We start from the raw sequence: 22,445 nt of genomic DNA, 5'->3' as shown, positions 1-22,445 counted from the left end.
TAGCATGTTACGTTTTTCAGAGTCTTGTATAGAGAAAATAATACTCAAAAACCAGCCCCATTAGGTAGGTAAGTAATATTATCCCCATTTTAACACATGACAATACAGTGACTGAGCCAGATCCTGACCTCCATTTACACACATGTAAATTGGGAGTGAGTCTGTAGACTACAACAAGTTAGACATGCACTTTTGTGTAAGTGAAATTGGAATTTGGTTCAGAGAGACTAACAGTTAGATATTTTTTTTAGGCTGAAGGTGGTATATAGTGCCATCTCAAGAGGAACCTGGGAAGGAATTGTGATTGACTCTTGAGTCACAATTCCTTCCTGGCGGCCCTTCTGGCTTGGAGGTTGGGAGGGAGATAATGTCCGCTCTGCCCGCCTGCTTGAAAGGAAATATCAGTCCAGGGAAGGCATTTTTGCTGACCCCACTCACTCTCAGTGCCCCAACTTATTTCCCTGAACGGCCATAATGTAGAATCACAATCTAGTCCCAAAAGACTGCTAGCCTTGGGTAGGCTGGAACACACATTTTCTGGCTCTTATGCTCAGTCTATCAGATGCTCTTGCTGTTCAAATGAACACAGAATTCAAGGCTAATATTAATTATATACAGTAGAACTTCAGTTACAAACACCTTGGGAATGGCAGATGTTCGTAACTCTGAAATGTTCATAACTCTGAACAAAATGTTATGGTTGTTCTTCAAAAGTTTACAACTGAACATTGACTTAATACAGCTTTGAAACATTACTGTGCAGAATTAAAATGCTTGCTTCCCTTTTAGTAGCTTACATTTAACAGTACTGTACTTGTTTTTTGGGGTTTTTTTCTGTCTCTGTTGCTGCCTGATTGCATACTTCTGGTTCCAAATGAGGTATGTGGTTGACTGGTTAGTTTGTAACTCTGGTGTTCGTAACTCCGAGGTTCTGCTGTAATTCTTTTTTCTATTCCCTTAATAGAGCCTGGCTGTCTTATTTGCTCCCCCCCGCCCCCACTGCAGTTGCATCTTAAATGGATCATTACATTGATAATAGTGACTGTGTGTTCTCTTCCCCATGAAATATTTCTGCTCAGTGTACGTTAACTTTTACTTGTCTGTGCTGACTTTCTATAGGTCCTTTCAGAGTTAGCAAAAACTCTTCCAGTACACTAAATATTTTGAATCCAAATGATATTCCCCAGCCAGATTGTAATTATAACATCTCAACTTTTAAATTACATGACAACGTCCTTTATATGTTAAGTTTCAAAAATCAACATTATCTTGCAATTTTCTCTACACACACATACACATTCTCAGAAAGGTTGAATACTAAAATAAAACACAAATGTGTGAGACTTCTCTTTTCCCTGGGTACAAGAAAAGAGATGTTCTATCCAGGGCTGCTTTTTAATACCTTTTTAAAAATTTAGAATTTGTTCTTGTCGGTGCTCTACCGTTGCTACACTGATGCCTCTCCTTGGTCACTCTGGGGATTAGCACTTGAGGTAGACACCCTCTGGTCTGCAGCTCCTCTTTTGTTCCAGGATCCTCAGTGTCTCCTTTGTGACTTAACCCTCCAGCTAGGTACCTCAGCATTCCCCCTTCCAGGGTATAGTCCATCAGCAGTTCTAGGCAGTTTTCCCATTCACTGCCTCAGGTCTATGCTATGCAGTGTCCAGTAGGGAAACCCAGGCCTGCCCTCTTCTCCGGGTTCCAATCCAGGGACCCCCAGCTCAGTGGTTCTGGGCTTCCTCTTTCTGCCCTCACTGCTCCTTCCCTGGACTGATTCCTACACTCTGGTTCCCCATCTCTTCCCTTCTCCCCTCCCCAGGGAGTGACTGTTGCCTGATTTCCTTAGCAGCCCCGTCTGTAGCCTGCTACCTGTCTTTATAGGCCTTCCCTGTTCCTGCACAGGTGAGCATCTCTCTAATTAACTGCCTCCAGTCTAAAGCTCCCCTCTTTGCAGTCAATTAGCTGATTGGGCCCACCTGGCCCTATTCTATTCTTGCAGGGCTAGTGTGGGGATCTCCCCCATCACAGTTCTAAATATAACACTAACAGCAGAAATTTTCCAATTGAGATGCTTTCCAATTGCTCTTAAAAAATATTGTTCATCTTCATATTGTCAACTTGGGGGACTTTGTTGCATATTTTAGTTGTTCTTTGTGTATAAGCATATTTGCCTTTCCTGAATTAAGTAAAGTCCAGTCCTACTTCATCTTCAGTCTGTCTCCAATAGTTTCTTGGCATGTATTTATCTGTATTGCAGTGGCACCTAGTAGCCCCAACTCTCAGTTAGGACCTATTGTGTTAAGGCACGGTACAAACACATAGTAAGATACTGCCTGCCCCAAAGAGTTAAAAATCATAATAGGCGATCAAGTCAAAGGGTGTTGGAAAGATAGCATTATTTCTTCCATTTACAGCTGGGGAATTGAGGCACAGAGAATCCAGTGTAATATTTCATTTATTTATGGAGTGCTGTTTATGGTGATACCGGGGTGAGGAGGGACATATACATACCTAAATGTATAAATAAAGGTACACTGTACATTGCAAACATACAAGACATGCTCCTCACCCTGAGGAGCTTACGGTCTAATGTAGATACAGTAGAACCCCATTTATCTGACCCTCATTATCCAGCTCTACACAGAAAACCAGTGCACATAGGTCCAGAAGGGGGAGGGGGGGAGTGTCTCCTATGGCGCTGCAGCATTGTGCTTTCCCATTCTCTGGTTTATCCCGATTGTATATATTATCCCATCTGGCCCCGGTTCCAATTAGATCACATAAATGGGGTTCTGCTGTATTATGAAACCTGGGGAAACAATTCAGAAAATGGTGAGAGGGTAACGTTTAAATGGACTCCACTTGACATGATTTCCTGAAAGAAGTCTTTCAAGTAGAGGGACGCTTTCTGCTTCCTTGTAAAGCTAGTTTCTCAACATGGACCTAGCTATACACTAAATTCACTTGGTCCATAAATAGTGCTATGTTTTGGCACAAATGACCTTGAAAGTTTCTGGTTTTAAAGGGAACAATACTTTGACATGGGAAGCATAGTTCATTCTTTCTGAGAGTAAAACTTATCAGCCAACTGCTGTTTTACAGATGTTCATCCCTTAGGATATGTCTACACTGCAGCTGGGAGTGTGCTTCCCGGCTCGAGTGGACCTAGCATGCTAAAAGTAGCAGTGTAGCAAGGGGTTAGCTTGGTGTCTGAGCACGTACCTAGGATGTCCGAGCAAGTGTGTGTACTCCGGGGGGGCTTGACCAAAGCTACCATTTTTGCTGCCCCCTGCTACGCTGCTATTTTCGGCGCTGGTCTGAGCAGGGTTAGTATGTCTGTCTGCCTGTGCTGGGAAGCATGGTCCCAGATGCAGTGTGGAAATACCCTTAGAGGCATACTTAGAGGCATACTTTTGGGTTTACGTGCACAGAGAAGGAAGACTTCTGGTGACACAGCCTTTTGTATACCCAACTTCTGACTTGCCTCCTGAATATACAACAGCTAAACCCTTCAAAGAATCAACTTTTAACCTTTTTGTTTTATTTTTAGTTTTTACATCAGTAAAGGGACCTTCTCAGGCAGACATGGAAGGACTTTGCCCTGTTCGTTCGGGAGAGACATCTTCACAAGGGTCCTCATCTGGTCCAAGAGAGATTGATGAGACTGTAGTGACTGAGTTAAGTGTTTCAGATGAAAAAGTGACCCAGATAGAAAGCATACTTGATCTCTGGAGTGGAAGTCTTAAGGTATTAAATTTGTGCTAAATGTAATATCCTTATATTGAGCAGATGACTATTGTGACATTGTATTTTCTCCTGTGCTTCTACCAATCTAACTACATTGGGAAATTGATATAACTTATGTTGCTTGATAGTTAAACAGTTGAAAACCTATTGGACTGGCACAGAGATGGACTAATAATCTGCTTGCCTTTGACTAGTGAACACTAAATACTCCAAGAATCAGTTCTGTTCATGCAGTGGCGGCTATAAGTGTGCCTGTATCTATGGTCCCAGAAAGCTCCTTAAATTTCAAGCTCTGTGAATTTGCAGAAGCAGGATCAAAACTGCCTATTAAAAACAGATCAGATGGAAATTGGTGGAGCAATAGTTGCTGCAAGCAAGCTCCTCCCACTTGACACCAGAATGAGACTCCAGTCACAGTAGAATGGGTCATATTTTGAACATCTACACATTCATGTTCTGTTGGATTTCTCAGGAGCGGCTCCTTTTCAGTGGAATTTGTAACATCAGTGGGCTCTGCTGGACTCCTTTGAGTTTGGCTCCGAGTGGAGCTGGATGCCCTGTAGCAGTGGCTTCCTCTTAGTGGTGCTCAGTTACCCAACCCCCAGGCTTTGCTCCTCTCCTCTCCCTTGTTGGCTCCACTGGTTAGATTAAAATGGTACAGGTACTTTTCCAAGTCTCACTGGTTGTGGCACCAAAATGAAATATTCTTAGTAGATTGATCATGGTTTGATTCTCCTCCTCCTCTCTTACATGCTTTTATTAGCAGTCTAATAATGAAATGTATTTAAGTTATCATAATTAGATGTCTCAGTGTGTCTGGTAACTGGACAAAGTTGTACATGCAAGGTTCAGTGTAAATTTTGATGTCTGATTAGCTGCCATACATTCTAGGATTAAAAGACTTGGAGACGATAATTTTCCTAGTTTCATTAGTGCTACCCTTTTCAGACAAATGTTCTGACTGAACTCAGAAAATGGAAAATGACTTTTATTGAACATCACAAGCTGGAAATGAGACAAGAGAAAGAGAAATATGCTGCACATGTGAGACAGCTGAACAATCAGATGGAGAACCTGAGAGAGCTGCTACATACTTATGAAATCTCCATTGGCAGAAAGGATGAGGTAACAGTTTTTTCTTATTCTGTTCTGTCTTCTATTTTTAGAATTCTCTGAGATTGAGATTGAATCTTTTTCTCTCTTAATTGTACTTTCGCAACAGGTAATGTAATGTATACACTCTAAACTAACATACTTGCTTAGTCAGAAAAGAAGCATCAGAGTATTTCAAGCCACTCAGGATGAACTTCAGCAATTGTAGAATCAAACTACATTATCAGTAAACCACATAATTACTGTGCATTCTCTAATATACTAATAGGGAAATTTTACTGTTTTGTCCCTAATTTATGGTTTCTCTTTCATGAAATTCACACTGTTTTGGATTAGTAATTACAGATCACTTCCAGCTACCTCATCCCTTAAAACAAAATTGGTTTAAAGGCTTTAATTAAATTTGTTGTGTAGATTGGATGGGTTTCCACATAATCTTTCAAATGGGAAGAAATCTCTTACATATTTAGGGAGAACTCTTTATTTTAGCATAATCTGATGTAAAATGAGCACTATGGTTCTGTGCTCATAGAGTAATATTTTCCTTGCAGCACCTAGAGCAATTGTCTTGAATTCAACTAGTATTACACAAATAGGTATAAAAGAGTAGGAATTGTGGGAACCTTGCAATCATAAGCCACTTTAATCCCCTCTTCTACATAATAGCGTTTAAAACCTTCACTTGAGAACTCTTCAGCTGAATTTTGAATTTTAACAGTTTATTTTGAAAATACTGTTCAAGCTATATTCACAAACACCCATTGAAAGACATTACATAGAAAGAGTAAAAGTACACTCCACCTATTCACTGGACATGCACAGAGTCCAGTTACGCAGACCATGTACACTCAATTGCTGCAACTCCATACAAATCCCGTATTTGCCAATGGAATTTCACTTGCAGTCAGGCCCACAATCCTTCCAATGTATTCCATTTTGATATATTTAGTTCCAGATGGAGTAATTAAGGGCAAAAATTATACTTGTATAGCACTAATATGAATGTATTATAATTGCTGGTGATGAATTTACAATATTAACACCTCTACCCCCTACAAGACAAAACTCTTCCTCACCAAATCACGTCTATCACTATCCTTTATGGAGCTAATTGTGTAATGACACTGGCATATTTTGATTTAGCTGTAGATGAGTGTTCTGCTTCCTCACTTCAGTGCATGATTGGTGGATTGAATTCTAAAATAGTGGTCAATAGGCCTTTTTAGAGATTGACCTAAATTGTTCACTGCTTTAACCTTTCTCCTAACAAGATTGACCAAGTCTTAGATTTCAAGTAGTAATCACCTACCAATTTCATAAATAAAAATTATTCATAATTTAGGTTTTTGATCTACAAAGAACTATCACTGACTTTCTATCTTAGCAAGAAGTATTTAATGTTTTTCATTTACATCAGCTACCTTAAACTTGTACAGTTTTAAGAAGTTGGTTGTGGCTATATGTGCCACTGTAATCACAATAACAGACAAAAATATTGCCAACATGAAAATCAAATAGCCTGTAAACTACTAAATAAAACATATGCAAAAATGATTTTGTTTTCTAATTGACTTGTAAACACTTCATGAAGATTGCCTTGTAATGTTATATCAGTTCAGCATTTACACTGAAATGGCAAAAAGTTATAAATAGCCATGACACCCAGGCAGAACAAAGCAGTTTAACCAAAGTAGATTTCACAAAATACAACATTATGAATTGCTAATGTTTAAAAACTAGAGAAGGATCAGCCTTACTTAAGATATTTCAAATAGGCTTTTACTATTGCTGCCTTTAGTATTTTTGAGCTAAACTTAACTTGCCTCAAACAGTATAATTTTCTTAAATATTATTTTCTCCAAACTACAACCACTACAGCATGAGTTAAATTCTGCATGGAGGTATAGGAATACTGCACTTGTCTCTAGGTGACTGCTTTGATTACAGAGCAATTCTGGTCCATTACTTCTATGATAAATGTACATTAATGGAATGAATCAGAAATGTAGGACCGGAAGGAACCTTGAGAGGTCATCAAGTCCAGACCATCCCTGACAGGGTTTGTGTATTCTTAAAATCCTCCAGTGATGGGAATTCCTCAGCCTCCCTTGAAAACCTTTCCCAGTACTTGACTAGCCTTACAGATAGAAAGATATGGAAAATCTTTCTTAGTATGGCACCCAAAATTGGACACAATACTCCAGGTGAGGCCTTACCATTGTCAGGTGGAGTGGAACAACCACCTCCCATGTCTTACATTTGATGCTCCTGTTAATAAACTCCAGAATATTTTCTTTTTTCGCAACTGCATCACATTTTTGGTTCATTTAATTTATGATCCACTAACACCTCAAATCTTTTTCTGTCTAACCAGTTATCCCCCATTTTGTAATTGTGCATTTTATTTTTCCTTCCTAAGTGTAGTACTTAGTATGTCTTTACTGAATATCATCTTGTTGGAAACCAACAAGTTTCCAACTTATTAAGGTCATTTTGAATTCTAATCCTCTCCTCCAAAGTGGTACTTATGTAGCAAATTATTAATAGCACAGTGTTTCCCAAGTGGTGGGTACTGCTGTATTATTTAGATGAAATAAATGGGCCAAAGGTGTTAACATAAGTTACTGTCCAGCATTAAATAGTGTTAACAAGGTGTGGGTTTTGGTATATAGAGACCTCTACCTGCTCAGTACCTTTTAATCTTTATTATAGATACAGAAAAGAAGGAAAAACAATTAAAGCTTTTGAAATGTGAAGTATTAAGTGAGGCTTTCAATTAACAGTTGTTGTTGTTCCCTTTCCCTTTAGCTGGAGAGAGTTTTAGAAGGAAAATCCCCTTTGTTTGACTGTCTCTTAAATGGTATCAAAGATGGTAACAATGGTTCTTTTGGGGAAAAGAGAAGAAGTTAGTTGAGATGGGCTGGAGCTGTTGCTGTTAAAGTCTGATCGCCTTTCATCTCAAGTGGTGGTTGGGATTAAGATGGAGCTGGTAGAGGTAGCGATGTCATTTGGATCTCTCTCTCTCTCTCTCTCTCTCTGACTTGTTCTGGTTAGGACATCCCTCAAGACTAGGATGATGAAGACCCATGGTCTGAGGAGATGGTGCGGGGTAGCAGCCATGATGGTGAAGCTTGCTTAAGTAGCCTCTATCTATCTGTTATTCCATTTTTCCTCCAACTCTTTCCTTTAAGGATCCAAAAAGGGAGCGAGGGATGGAATAGCCCATTCCCTCATTATTTTGTCCACCATTTAGGCCTAATATTTGACACCCCAATTTTGGTTCATTACTTTCCAGTTCCACATCTTTTGTTTTTAACCAAGCATGATTTCAGCATAGTCCATGAATCATATCAACTTGGCCTTTTTATTTGGACTAACTTGGTTTTTTTTTGTCTAGTTCTATTGCACCTGTTTATAATATTCATGATAGAAAGTAGGTCAGGGTGCTTTCAATAAACATTTGTTGTTGTAGGCTATTGTAACATCTTATGAACTTTCAGATCTTCTTATAATTAAGCTCACAATTAAGGTAAATTTATCAGCCCAATTATTAACCCGTTCCAAGATGGGTCATGCGGTCTGGTGCGGAGGCCTGGGGCCATGGAAAGCAATCCCGCCTTGCACTCTCACCCCGCAGTGGCAGCTCCCGTCCTGTGGGACTTGGCCGGGCTCCCCACTCTGAGCGTTACGACCTGGTGCATATGGTCGCAGCACTAATGAGGTTTGGCCCTGAATTTGGACCCTGAGTGGATTGCAAAACAAAAGAAGATAAAATGTAGTTGGTGTGTACCTAAGTACAAATTTTGGGAACCACTGAGTTACTACATATATTTACACCTTTAGTATATCTTTTCTAATACTAATTTCCATAATTCTTCTGTGAGGTAGGCAAGTATATTATCCCTGTGCCAAACTTTCAATAATACAAATCATTGTTTCTGCTTTGCTGGGTTGTGTTGTTTTTGTGAGTAATTAAAAGTTTGTATATTCTTCTAAGTCTTTGCTTCCTCTTCATTCAGTGATGCCACAGTGTAGCATTCATGACATAAGTTTGCAGAAGTAGTAGAAAGTTACACAGTGATAAGTTACACAGTGTAAAACCTTCCTTGAGTGTAGCAATGTCATTGAATGATGAAGTCGAGTTAATTTTAGTCCTGATTTGAACTTTAAATTTATTGTTCTTCTTTTAAGGAAAAGACACAGTAAAAAGCTTGTTAGAAGTATTTCATTAAAATGATAAATAACCCATCCCGGTAGCAAACTTCCATTCATTCCCCAAAGATATCTGTCTAAACCTTCTGTTTAATAAATATTTTGGCAGGTAATCACTAACTTGTCCCATGCGATAGACAAGCAAAAGGAGAGGATAGAGCTAATGAAAAAATTTACACGGTGGCGGATTCAGCACGTGGAGGCCAGACAAGAGGTATGTGTGGAAAACAGAAGATGTGATAGTAGATAAGCCTCTGAACTGAAAAGGGTTAGAGTTACTGCAGCTCTTGTTACAATCAAAAGAAATGACAACTTTTCTATTTTGATGTATGTGACAAAATATTGAATAAGTTCAAGAGCATCTATTCAAAAGAGAACATTACAGAAATAATTATGGTAGGGCAATTGAATTAAAATTATGCTCTTTTTTATCACTAATTAGAAGGATATGCTGATAGCTGATCAGTGTCAATTACCACCTGTATTAGTAAGGATGATATCTTCCCAATGTCTCCAGCAGAATGAATAAAAGTGTTCATTCTAAAATCCTGTCACAGAAGCCATTGCTTTTATGTGAAATGTGAAAAATACATTACTTATCGCCATTTGATCTTGGTGCTGGTTTTGCAATTAAGGTCTGTGGTGTTGTCCTCCCTTCCCCTATATTTTGTGTCTCCACACTCCTTCCTCAGCCCTAAAACATCTGTCAGCCACACTCACACAGATCTTGGAAGTTCTGATAGTCAGCTAACTAAACCTACTAACCAATTACTGATGTGAAAGATGAAGTGCCCCACTGTCCAGGGTCAATTCCCAAACCCCTCTTACCCCAAGCTGTCAGTAAGGACTTTCTGGGCTCCATTTTTCATTAAGGTTTTGGATGGTGTCTGAGAAGTCTGAAGCTCCTCATCACACAAAACCCCTCTGGCTGCTGGAAGGGAGGAGCATTTTCTCTCTCCTCCCTTCCCACCTAGAGTTTGCTGGTAGCTGTGAGGCTGGTGTGGACATCTTTTGGCTACTCAGCCCTTCTTCAGCTTGTTCCTTTTGTTTTAATCTCACTGATGAACTGGATAAGTGGATCTACTGTTACCATTTTAGAAAATATTTTGAGTGTCGGATACTCGAAAATATAACTTGATTTTTTTTAAAAAAAGGTACAAATCTTTTAAGCATTCAAAGGGTGCTGTGTGTTATGAATTTTATTTATATAAAATAAAATAAATAAAAACTCGATTTTAAAAATGATATCTGGTATATGTGACTCTCCAGCTACCATTGTGACTGCAGATGCTATGCGGTTCCTGCAATAACTCCATACAAGTACCTTGAACTTCTAAAGTGGCAGCAGTATGTGTGGTGGTGTGTCAGCTAAAGTATATTTAAACAGAAAGTATAAACTACAATATTTCATATTGGGGGGAGGGATAGCTCAGTGGTTTGAGCATTGGCCTGCTAAACCCAGGGTTGTGAGTTCAATCCTTGAGGGGGCCACTTGGGGATCTGGGGCAAAATCAGTACTTGGTCCTGCTAGTGAAGGCAGGGGGCTGGACTCGATGACCTTTCAAGGTCCCTTCCAGTTCTAGGAGATGGGATATCTCCATTATATTTATTTATTATTTATATGTGTTATGTTGTTATCCATTTAATGTTACAAAACAATTGACTGTATTCTCTTTAATGATCATAGTGCTCATTAAAGAAATAGGAAACACATAATTTGGTAATATTTTACTATTTAAGGCATATGCAAATAGACTGGCGGACAGACAGTTCCAGATAGCTTTGATGAAGAGGGTTTGGGCAGCTTGGCGGTCTCTTAGTGAAGCAAGATGGAAAGAGAAAGTAGCAAAAGCCTGTCAGTTAAGGGCTGAGGAAGTCTGTGTTCAGCTTTCCAAGGATTATGAAGCTAAAATTGCAGAGGTAAGGTTTTTTTTTTTTTTTTTTTTTTTTTTTTTAAGTGCCTCTTACTAAACAAAAACTTTTAAATAAATGCATTGCTTTTCTTCAGAGTGCCAGGAAACCTTTCCCAATTGCAGGATTGGGAATCAGGAGATCTGGGTTATGTAGGTAGCTCTGCTATAGATTCCAACTTTCTAGGCCTGAGTCACCTGTCACTTAAGCTAGTTGTATACCAATATAAGTGAAGTTACTCAACACTTTTATGCCAGAGAGGAAAATAAGAACCTATGTTTGAAATTAGATGAGTCATTTAACTTATCTGTTGGCTCCTTTTGTCTGCCTGCAAAAAGGGGATGACACATAACTACTTAACAGTGCTACTTGTAAATCTTAATTCATTAATGTTTGTAAAGTCTTTCGGAGCCTCTCATGGAAGGTCCTATAGAAATGCAAGATTATGATTGTGAATGAGCAAGTCTATCATATTGTATAAACGGAAATCTTTGTATAATAACTGCTTTTCTGTTAAAAGTTGATATTTTCCCTACAACTCTCAACTTCATCCTAATGAAGACGTGTGAAAATTTAAGCTAAGGTAGCCATCACACATCAGACCACTGTGATATTACTTTTCAAGTTTGTTACAATTTAAAGGAATTAAAAGCACAGTCAGAGGACTTGTGCTCCTAAGACACTTAAATGCTTTTGAAAATCCTGCCCGAAAACACAGTTAATTTTGAAAATGTAATTTAAGGGAAAATATCAGAATCCCTTGCTTTGTGAATGTATAACTTAATCTGTCCTTAACCAACACAGACCTCGTGTTTGTTGGTTAAGGATAGATTAAGTTACAACCATTTGTAAAAATGATAGATGTATTTGTGGATGCAGTTAAGGAAGTTCATGGAAGTATGGCCTTTCATGCTAACAAGAATAACAGGTGGAGTTACATTACAGGAGCAAAGATAAAATTATAAGATACAGTTAGACTGATCTCTAGGTAGGGTCAGGAAGAAATGTTTGCTGTGTTTTCCCCCTACCACACCACAATATTGTATAGCACAGTTAAATGATTACAAGGATTTGACCTGGAAGTTCCTGGTTTTAATCCTGGTTGGGACAGAATACTGGACTGCACAGACTGTTAGTCTGTTTGGGTATGGTAGCGCCTGTGGTTTCCATCTTTGCCATGTACGCACTCTAGTCTGAGGTATCCAAAGAATTGTGTTTGAAAGATCTATATTTAATCTTATTTCTAAAACAAAGAAGACATGGAGGGAAAATATTACACTGAGAAATTAGTAAAGTGGCTTTTTTAAAGCTGAATGAATAATATAGTGGTTTTGTTTATTCACAGGTGTATCAAAATAATTCTTTGTTTTTTATCTCTTTACTGTAGTTAAATGTTGCTCTGGAAGAGGCAAAAGCTGATATCCTGAGACTGCATAGTGAAAGGGAACAGTATGAAGGCACCATGAAAAAAGCCTTTATGCGTGGTGTGTGTGCACTGAATCTAGAAGCAATGACCATGTTTCAGGGCAAAGAAAGTAGGACAGACCATGGTTAGTATTAATAGTAAAGTAAAAAAAAATATCCCTGCATGGCCTTGCTCGCAGTGCCATTCGGATTAGTTTACTCTTTATTTTTAATTTGGGGATTTAAATAGGAGTATGACAACACCAAACTTGTCATGGGATCAGCTTTGTTACATGCTTAAAAAATGCACTGAATATGTAAATGAGCTGTCTACTGGAGAAGTGTAAGTAACAAATACCCCTGTGGCTGGCTGATTCTTCAGCAAAATATTGCAGGCTTTGAAAACACAACAAGTCTGTAGTGATCATGTGGGGGATATATGCTCTCCAGCCAGCTCTTTCCCCTCCCCCCCTTCGAATCTTACTCATTTGTGCTTCAGGGTGCTAAAGTCTTAGACACGTAGTGTCACTTATAGAAGCTAATAATTATTTTTTATTTTTGAGCATCCAAAAGTGTGCTAGGTACCATCGTAGAAATTAGCAAAGACCTAGTCCATGCACCAAACAGTTTATACAGTAGTCTAAATGGAGATGTGATGCAATAAATTAGGAAAAGAAGAAAAAAGCAAAGAGCAGGGTGGTAGAATATGATTTCTGCCTCATATACCACCTGATCTTAGGTGTATGTAGTGCATAGTAATACCCACTATACTAGGTTTTCAGAATCTCAGGGAACTAATTAGAGATTACCGTGTAGTGGGTGGTCAACATGAATGCTCTGTATTGGTACAAAAATAGTCTATACTTCTGTTAAACTGTGCTTTAAAAATAAAGAAAAAAAAAATCTAAGTAACTGATTACTCCGAATGAGTACTAATTGGAACCGCAGACATTTAAGTCTTTTTAAAATCTTCTTAGCTGGGTTATATTTTAACAAAGTTGTTTTTTTGCAGTTGCGGAACTGAGAATAAAAGTTTAAGGGCCGTGCTAGGAACTTCAACTTTTATCTTAGTCCCTTTCTACGGTTTTGGAACAATCTCTTGAACACTTACTTGACTATAACATTTCTCTTCTCCTTCTATTCAGCAAGCCATTTTTTTACCTATTGGAGTATCGCCTTTCCACCACTGACTGTCTTCATTACCTTCACAGTTGTAAACAGAATTCTTGTAATAGGGTTTAACTTGGGATCCCAACGTGGACTGCTGCTTCTGCGGCAACAGAACCAAGAAAATGTTGGGGCTATTCATGCTCAAACTGTGTGTATTAATTAGTTAGCAACAGAGTAGTGGATTTAATTAAAAAACAAAAAACCTAAATATGTGAAGCTAGAGAACGTTCCCTGCTAAAATAAGGGCTTGCCTACAAGGTACAGCAATGTGCACTTGGGGGGGGGGGGGGGGGAGTAATTTTTAAAGTGCACTAACGTTTTGTCCATTTATTGGTCTGTGTAGACCTTGCTGGTGCACACTAAAAGTTCCTTAGTGGGCTTTAATGTAGCTACTACATTAAAACGCATTAATGAACTTTTAGTGCACACCAGCAGGGTCTTAGTGTTTGTTTTTAACGTAGCAGCATTATTATTATTATTATTATTATTATTTTAGTACTAAGTTAAAGTGCACTGGGAAACCTTTGGTGTGCACCAGCAGAATCTACAGGTATCAATCAGTGACAGTTGTGTAGACAAGCCCTAGGTTTAGAATTTGGACCCTTAAACTACTTCACATTCTTTTAAATATCTGAGATAATAGTAGGGCATCTCTAATCCACAATTCCCCAAAAGGAAAGAAAAAAATTACTTGCTCTCACTTCCCAGCATTAATGCTTCATGCTCTTACACTTGAATGTACTCTTTATTTACTATTCTCATGATTAAAACCAAATTAATTGTCACAAATGACGAATCTAAACTTCTGTGATGCATTAACATTTGTTTGTTTACTTCTTGTTTTACAAAATTTTGTAGTTCAGTGGGTCTTCGAGTCATTAGTGAGAGGGTATTTACAAATTTACATACCTGTGAGATAGAAAGAGAGAATTTCTCTAAAGCTATAGCAGGAGGCCAAGCAGGAAAGGGCTGGAGAAGGTTCTATAGTGAAGCAGGGAGTGGCAGAATAGCATTAGGGATCACCATACTCCTTTAGGAGGGCAGACTAGATGATAACAGTGTCCCTTCTGGCTTTATAATCTATGAATTTGAAAGCTTCAAAGATGGTAAGCCAAAAATCAGTGATCAGTTATTTATGCACAACTCCCGTTTGAAGACAAGTATCAGCTGTGGAAATGACTTTTAAAATGTTTAATTTAAATTCCTCCTCTTCCCCTTGCCATGGATGTATGGCACTCAGGTCTGCTGGAGATCAGTCTAAGAATCATCCAAGTTTTATACTTTCTCAGAAACCAAAGCATCTGAATTCATGCATGTCATTACAAAAAACACTTAGATTATTTTTGTAACTAGTATACCCTCGTCCTATGGTCATACATTGGCCCTTTCATATCTTAAACTAAAAGCAAAAAGTAATCCTTGCATATTTTTATTCCTTCTTCTGACATCAGTAGTGATTATTGTATTAATGGAAATGTCCTGCTTATTGACTTGTTTTTCCTAGAAAAATATATATTTAAACTAACGCACCATAAAAGCAAATATTATGAAATGAATACATAAGCAGAAGATTAAAGTAGTAATGTTAGGTTGTTTCAAAACTTGGCGTGATGGAAATTTAACTGCCACATGGAGTCACTGTAGTCTATGGAATGATCAAAATCTCTATCTTAGCACTACCAATAGTGAGAGTTTCAGCTTTGTGAATCTGCTGTTAGAGAGGGCAAGGAAGTCAATAAATAAAAAACATATTCCTGCTTGCTGTATTAAAGAAACTGTGTTCTGAAAGAAAAGAACAAAACCTGTTTGGAAAAGGTACTGGACTCCGTTCTCCCTGACCTCTGCTTTGTGCAGTGTTGGGAGCTGGTTATGGCTCCCTGAATCTGTAGCAGGCCAATTCTCATGTGAGTTAGTTACTTACCCTACTGATGCAGTGTCCCTAAGTGATCTTACACCAGTGCAGCAGGGCTCCAACCTGCCACCTCCTTTCATTGCCATGCTCCCTACACCAAGGTTGGGGTGGGATACCTAATATAGGAGCCCCTCTGCCTAGGGAATTCTCCATTGGCAAGTTATGTCCAGAATCCTACCTACTTGCATCACCTGACCAGCACCAAGAGGTTGGGGTGTAACAGAGGATCTAGCCTATGGTATTTGCAAGCTTCTGAGAGAGGGATTCAGATACAGGAGAGCTAAATAAAACCCTATGTAATAGACTGATCCTTTTAATAAGATTATATACAAATCCCAAAGGAACAGAAAGGTTTTACTGTGACTCATCTTCTCTCCTTAAGGCTTGCTAGTGTTCAATGGGTTTACCAGGTTCTGTGCTAATTGTTTTAATCTGTGTTTCTAATAATAGATGCAGTAAATAGGAGAGAAGATCCTGGAACTAATGCCACTGGAAGGCTCCCTCCTTCCCAATTTGATCCTCCATCACCACCACCTCCAACAGCAGCCACTGTTCCACAAGAGGAAATTGTAAGTATTATAGCAGGAATAGAATTAAAAAATGTGGTATTAGAAAAAGTTCATTCATTAAGCTATTTAGGCAGCAGGTTTTTTTTCATTGAACAAACTGAATAACTCATGCATTGAGAGAACCTTCAGTAACGTTTTTGCACTTGGATAATTTACAAATAGCTTCTTTTTAAAACGTCAGAACTCGATTACTTTGGAGACCTAAATACTTAGATATAGCAGCATGTACTATAGTATAAAACATTATATGCACATAGTTGTTGGGTTATGGTTGCTATGTTGTGGTTTTTTTTTTTTTTCCTTCCCAGAAAATTCTAATTTTGTAAGTAGAAAATTTGCAAGCTACTTACTTAGGACAAAAGGTCACAATCTTAAGCAGAATCTGCTTTTCAAGGTATCTTTGTGGAAAACAGCTGCTGAGACTTGTTTGGAAAAAATATCTGAACTTGATTTAGTTTGAGAAAATAGAATTTTACATTAACGGAAAGGCCAATTTTCAGAAATGTATTATTTACAAGGGACAGTGCCAACTTCGAATCTAGTCACTTTCAAAACCTGAGTTAAAAATAGTTTCAGGTACTACATCTGTCCTTAGATCCCACTGAGAATTTGTGATGTTTACAATTAAATATTTCCATTTTATTAAAGACCCGCCCAAGCAGGGGAAACAGTGAAATGGACTACACACAAAATAACCAAACTGAAAAAATGTCAACATTTTTTCCTTCTGATCTTTGTTACAGAATCTTGGATATTACTCAGATCTTTATAGGTACCAAACTTTCTGATAACGCGGTGGTTTTTAAGTTGACTGACTCGATTTAGCTTTGAGTATAGAATCTGTACAGAATAAAATTCAGCAGCTAATTGAAGTGTCAGACTAATAAAACTGCATTTTCAGTAAAGAATTAAGTATGATCCAAACTACAGTTCTCATTCCTCTATAAAACCCTTTGATTTATTTACAGTTTTCATCCCATCTGGGCCACGCAAGTACTTCTCAGACCAGATTAGAATCAAATTCTCCAGTAATAGTCGCTAGTGCAGCTGTAGGATCTGGCATTACATCAGCTCAAAAACTGGTAACAAACTAGAATTAATTGATTTAATATTTGAAGTCATTGTAGGTGTTAGTCTGTCTTGGATCCTTTCTTACTGTGAGAATTTGGGGTAACATACAGAAGTATGAAGTAGAGGCGTTTGTCCAAGAGTTTAAGTAAAGGCCTGGAGAGAAACTTGAAAATGCATCAGTTCATTTTAAATGGATTATTTGTTGTATATTAAATGAAGTTAAAAATGGGGAAGACTTTTAGGAAAAGGAATGTGTGGTATTAGGAAATAAAATGGGGATGATATGAGAGGAGAAGTTTGTGCAAAATTGTATACAGCACTTCATAAGCAATTAACATTTCAACAGCTGAAAGGTTGGGTTGGGTTTTTTAAACAAATCTGCCTCGCTTTTAGGTTACTAGTTGAAATCTGTTCCTTGTTCCCTCCTCTGCTCTTGCATATAACCTGCTCCTTTTTGTTTCTCTTCTTCCTCCATCTTCTTTTTTGCTAAGCTCATACCTATCTGGCAGTTTGCTGTCAGTACTTCTCTGGGGAAGGATGGAAGATTGAAAATTGCAGTGCCTCAGTTTCATTATGTGTAACCTTTTTTGTGCCTGGTATATTATTGATTCAAGGACCCTGCTGGGCTGATGTGGGTGCCTATAGCTGTCACTAGTTTGCAGCCAGAAAGCAAAGCTACAATTGTTCCACACTGCTAGATTTGTCAAAATAGCTGACAGAGGGCCCTTTCATGATCGAGGTTTGCTGTGCTTCAGCACAATATTCATTAACCACATCACAGTACTTACTATTATCATGATAAATGTAGTATTGCCTTTATTTAGAATGGGAAATACCATGGTAAATGTAACTGCAGGTAATAAATACCCAATGTTTAATTGTGCCCACTGTATGGAATCTGTTCTATACCATTATGGACTCTAGTTTACCTACAGTACCCGTAAGTTCTATTCATATATGTAGCTAATAAAGCAAAGCAGTTGCCTGGTTGCATTGTACATACTGTGTGTAGGCATCTCTACTAATGTGTCTTGTTTATTTGTAGCCTATGGCAAGAGTAGTGACATCTGCTCAGCAGAAGGCAGGAAGAACAATCACTGCTCGAATCACAGGCCGATCTGATTTGGGACAAAAGAACAGAATTTGTAGTAGTTTAGCTGTAATGGGAGTCTCACCACCCATGAGTTCAGTCATTGTAGAAAAGCATCATCCAGTCACTCAAGTAAGTGCAACTGATATTAGGGTAATAACTGTCTTGTTACACCATGTCTACTAGTAGTTTGAGACCCCCTCCCTGATGAGCTTTTATCTTTCTGTTTTAACAGGTACGTGTGAGCGCTACCCTGTTTCCCCGAAAATAAGACATCCTCCGAAAATAAGGCCTACTTACAGTTTTGCCTCTCGTTGTAATATAAGGCATCCCCCCGATAATAAGACCTCCCCGATAATAAGGCATCCACCGATAATAAGGCATTTTTCATTTCTGAAAAATAAGACATCCCCTGAAAATAAGACCTAGCGCATCTTTGGGAGCAAAAATTAATATAAGACACTGTCTTATTTTCGGGGAAACAGGGTATTAGAGTAAATTAAGCTTTTTTTTTTTCTGTTGGGTGTGTGTTCTAGCAACAAAGATTCACATCAAAATGATGAGGGCTGGAAATGAATAATCCCACTTAAACTCTACCCCTATTTGCCCCTTCCGATTGTAATAATAGTTCTGATAGGTTTTGAAGCTTTTGTTGGTTCATTGTACATCTACTGCTGCCAGTGCCCTCTGCACAACTGAGGTTAAATAGCTTTTTGGAAGCAATGCTTCCTCAGTCATTGTGGAGCTAGAATTTGTGTATGAACTTGATTTAATGAGTGAGAAATGTGGCTGGGCCAAAAGCAGTAGTGACAGGATGGACTGACAAGCTTAAAGCACGTATCACTTTTTTTAATGTCATGCCCCTAACCAAACAACTGTGTGGATGGCAACAAAGCCCCCCTTCCCCACCACGCACACATCCCTTTCCTATGCAGTATGTTGCAGTGATGGTGAATTGAATGACTATCGTAATAGAATATTGGATAGCCAATATACACCAAGGAAAAAGGGTTTTGAGCAGTGGCTTTATTAGCATAAAAAGATCAATCGAAGTCATTTGTACAGCGTAATAGGCTGACCACCATCAGAGCAAAAGCCTTTGATCACTTGGATGTATATGAAGGAGAAATCTAGCTGAAGATGTTAGCTTTAACCTGTGAAGTCCTAAGTGGTTTGGGTCTGGTTACATGAAAGATCACCTGCCTCCTGGGGTGATGTACTTGAGCTTCCTTGATATAAGCAGCTGGGGTTGCCAAACAAAACACTTCCTCAACTCTGCATTGGTTTTCCAGAGCCTGGATTTAACCTTCTAGCATGTGGCAAGACCTCTTTTCCATGGGCTTTTGGGAAAGATACAAGTTGTTAAGCAGTGGTGGTCTATGCCCTGGGACTCCAGAGGTGTGCTGTTAGCTTTATTTTTCTGAAGGCGAGGACTGGATGCAGAGTGTATGACAGACACTTGAACTATTAGACTAATATTTGTAGATGTGTTAAATATGAGCTGGCTGGAGCTTGGAAAAGGAATTTTAAAAGAGGCAGGGGAAGAGAGCAAATTTGGAAGGCATGTGCACCCTCTGTTCAGTCTCAAACTAGAAAAGGAAACAACTAGCCCCCTTAGAAGCTCTCTGAACCAGGGGATGTTTCAGGCCTCTGTCCCGTATACCTTACCACTTGTCATGTACATTTGGCAATAAATACATAACGCAGCATCAGCTGTAGTGAAGTGCTTTGCTGATTGAATTAATCTTTGGCAATGGAAAGATTCTGGCTGGAGAGTCGTTAATGTGATTAAAAAGAGAATGACCATAGTTACTGCAACAGGGAAGCCATCTGCCTGGTAGCAAAACAGCCTTAAGCCTTGTAAGAAAACTCCTGTGATGGAAATGCAATTGTCTTCTTACCTACGGGTAACTGACATCTCAGTATTTCCTTAGGAGGAAGCCATCTTGATTTATTCAGAAACTATCCTAACTTTAAAGGAATGTTGCTGTAACTAAATAGGACCACAACAGAATAACTTAACCAAGGGTCTTGAAGTAAACAGGCTGATTTTTTCTAAGCTAATTACAGAAGCTTAGCACTGTTGTCTGCACTGTTTATTAAAAGCTCCCATCTACACAAATAAGAGAACTCTTTTCATTTTGAAAAGAGTTAAAGCATAGATGGAGATGAATGGCCAAGAGCTAAGAGAAAGTGAGGTCAGTGACCCGTGTTACTCTCTATCCGTCACTCGTTGTTTCTTCTCCGTTTTAGGTTCAGGTTCACTGCATTCCAGCTAACTTAATAGGGAATTCAGTTTCTAGGAGTATTTTTTTTTTTTTAAATGTTCATAGACGTATCTTGTTTTATTTTTCAGCAAACTATATCCCAAGCCACTGCTGCTAAATACCCTCGAACAGTGCACCATGCTTCTACTGCCACCAGTTTGAGACCTCCTGGACACGGTGGACGAACACCTCATAGCCAGTCTCATACTAACGTTCAGTCAATAAAAGTTGTGGACTAAGGAATATTTTGAAATGCTTGAATTTTTCCTTCCAGGTAGAGAGTTTTACCAAGTTGCAGAGTAAAGCTCTTCCCAATGTTTCCAGACTGATGTAGCAAGGCTCAAGGATACATCATGTTTTTACCTTTTAAAAATCAAATTGTAGACCTACTCAAATGTTGTGAGGGGAGGGATAAATAGCAATTTGACTTTACAATGTAGTTCTCTGTAAGTGCAAGCTCTGTCTATTTGAGAGAACCTATTTTATTAGATGTATACTTTATTTAAGGAAGCTGTTGAATACGGTTTTTAATAAAGGATCAAAATAGATGTTTGTCCAGGGTCTTTTATATAAAATGTTAATTACAAGTAGATTCAGTCTCTTAATGAAAGACTTAATTTCAAATGTTACAGTACTACAAAGAATCTTAAGTGGATGAATTAATGCTAGGGAAAGAGTATGAAGGTAACTTTTTAGCAAACAGAGATCCAAGATCTTACAAGGAAAAAAATTATTCAACATAGCAGCCTCCTAGCTGTTTCCATAATCCATATCATGAATTTTGTTTGTGTTTGTAACTCTGAGGTTCTATTGTAAGATCTTTTCTAGAAAGAGTATTTACAAATGACTTTCCATCTGGAACATAGTCCATAGCCTATGACAGCTTCTGTTAAAGTTCATGAAACTGCACATTTCCTCGAATCCATCTCCGTGCTCGTTTCAGCTCTGATTTTCTCTGTAAAGAAAGAAGGAAAAATGCTCTTACTAGACAGGCATTGCTCCTTCCCATATCTACAGTTAGACAGTTTTGCCCATGTCAGGCATGCCACTACAATTGGAACTGGGTGTGTTTGTAAAATAAGTCTGTCCACCCCCCACCCCCCCCACCTCCAAAGCCCAAAGTAATTTTAATGGTTTCTTCTGCCCAGTCAAGCCAAAAATCCCCATAACTACAGATCTACAAGGAGCCTTGTTCTTTTACAGGACTGCACTTATGGAGCATCTCCCCCACATAGCTTTGTCTTGCATATTAAACAATAGCTTACCAGCTACTTGTTGAAATCCTACATGCACCAGATCTTCATATATATGTTTGACTGGATTCTGGTGAGCCAGCAATATACCATGTAACCAGATGAGCAACATTCGGTGTCCATGTTCTTTATAGCTTTTTTTTCCTATGCAATATACAACATACATGTCTGTGTCATATGCTTGGAGTAAAATACCCTGATGTCCCAGCTGCTTTTGTAAAAGCTCCCAGGTTGTACAGCATTCCTCCAACTCTACTCATGCACTCATTTCCTTTCTGACCTATAAGCAAGATGGAAACTAAGACTTCCAAAGGTGAAAGACTAGTTTTCACTCTAAAGCAAATGGAAAAATCAAGGTTAATGATTCTTAAAATAAATTTATTCCTTTAACTTGTTTTAATGTATGGAAATACACCATGGTGTACTAGCAAAGAATGCAGTATGTGATGCCAAAATTGTGAACTGTCAACACGATATGGTTCTTTCCTATAAATATGGAGATATTGCCAACATTCCCTGAGGATTCTGAAGCAGGTGCATGAGTGAGGTCTCACAGAATGTGTTAACATGAAATTTGTTTAATTCACAATTAAAGTTAATTTAAAAAAATCAGATAAAATATCATGAATTTGATTTGAGTGAAATGTCCCTATTTGACCAAGGAAATCACGTGTAGCTATGAACCCATGTCAAAATCCAGGTCGGAGTTGACTATAACTCCCAGCA

At 38.5% G+C, this 22,445-nt stretch overlaps 2 protein-coding genes across 10 annotated transcripts in view; one reads left to right on the top strand and one right to left on the bottom strand.

Moving 5' to 3' along the window:
* The window catches only part of POC5 (POC5 centriolar protein), a 72,221-nt gene extending 51,207 nt beyond the window's left edge, over positions 1-21,014 (top strand). For 5 of the 6 annotated variants that reach the window (XM_054032830.1, XM_054032834.1, XM_054032828.1 and 2 more), the window contains 9 exons: positions 3,551-3,747; positions 4,696-4,872; positions 9,182-9,286; positions 10,813-10,992; positions 12,371-12,533; positions 15,920-16,038; positions 17,007-17,120; positions 18,155-18,331; positions 20,556-21,014. In XM_054032830.1, coding sequence (XP_053888805.1) covers positions 3,551-3,747; positions 4,696-4,872; positions 9,182-9,286; positions 10,813-10,992; positions 12,371-12,533; positions 15,920-16,038; positions 17,007-17,120; positions 18,155-18,331; positions 20,556-20,705 — 1,382 coding nt within the window. In that variant the 3' untranslated portion in view covers positions 20,706-21,014. The remainder of the gene's footprint in view (positions 1-3,550; positions 3,748-4,695; positions 4,873-9,181; positions 9,287-10,812; positions 10,993-12,370; positions 12,534-15,919; positions 16,039-17,006; positions 17,121-18,154; positions 18,332-20,555) is intronic. The other variant, XM_054032831.1, reaches the window with a different exon arrangement.
* Positions 21,015-21,246: 232 nt separating this feature from the next.
* POLK (DNA polymerase kappa) overlaps positions 21,247-22,445 on the bottom strand; it is a 106,082-nt gene continuing 104,883 nt past the window's right edge. For all 4 annotated transcript variants that reach the window (XM_054032582.1, XM_054032579.1, XM_054032580.1 and 1 more), the window contains 2 exons: positions 21,732-21,863; positions 21,247-21,421 (listed from right to left, as the gene is read on the bottom strand). In XM_054032582.1, the coding sequence (XP_053888557.1) occupies positions 21,363-21,421; positions 21,732-21,863 (191 nt within the window). In that variant the 3' untranslated portion in view covers positions 21,247-21,362. The remainder of the gene's footprint in view (positions 21,422-21,731; positions 21,864-22,445) is intronic.

This window comes from Malaclemys terrapin, chromosome 6, assembly GCF_027887155.1.
Source record: "Malaclemys terrapin pileata isolate rMalTer1 chromosome 6, rMalTer1.hap1, whole genome shotgun sequence".
In the NCBI taxonomy this organism is placed as follows: domain Eukaryota; kingdom Metazoa; phylum Chordata; order Testudines; family Emydidae; genus Malaclemys; species Malaclemys terrapin.
Note: the sequence above shows the minus strand (reverse complement) of the source record. Positions and strands in the feature narration are given on the sequence as shown.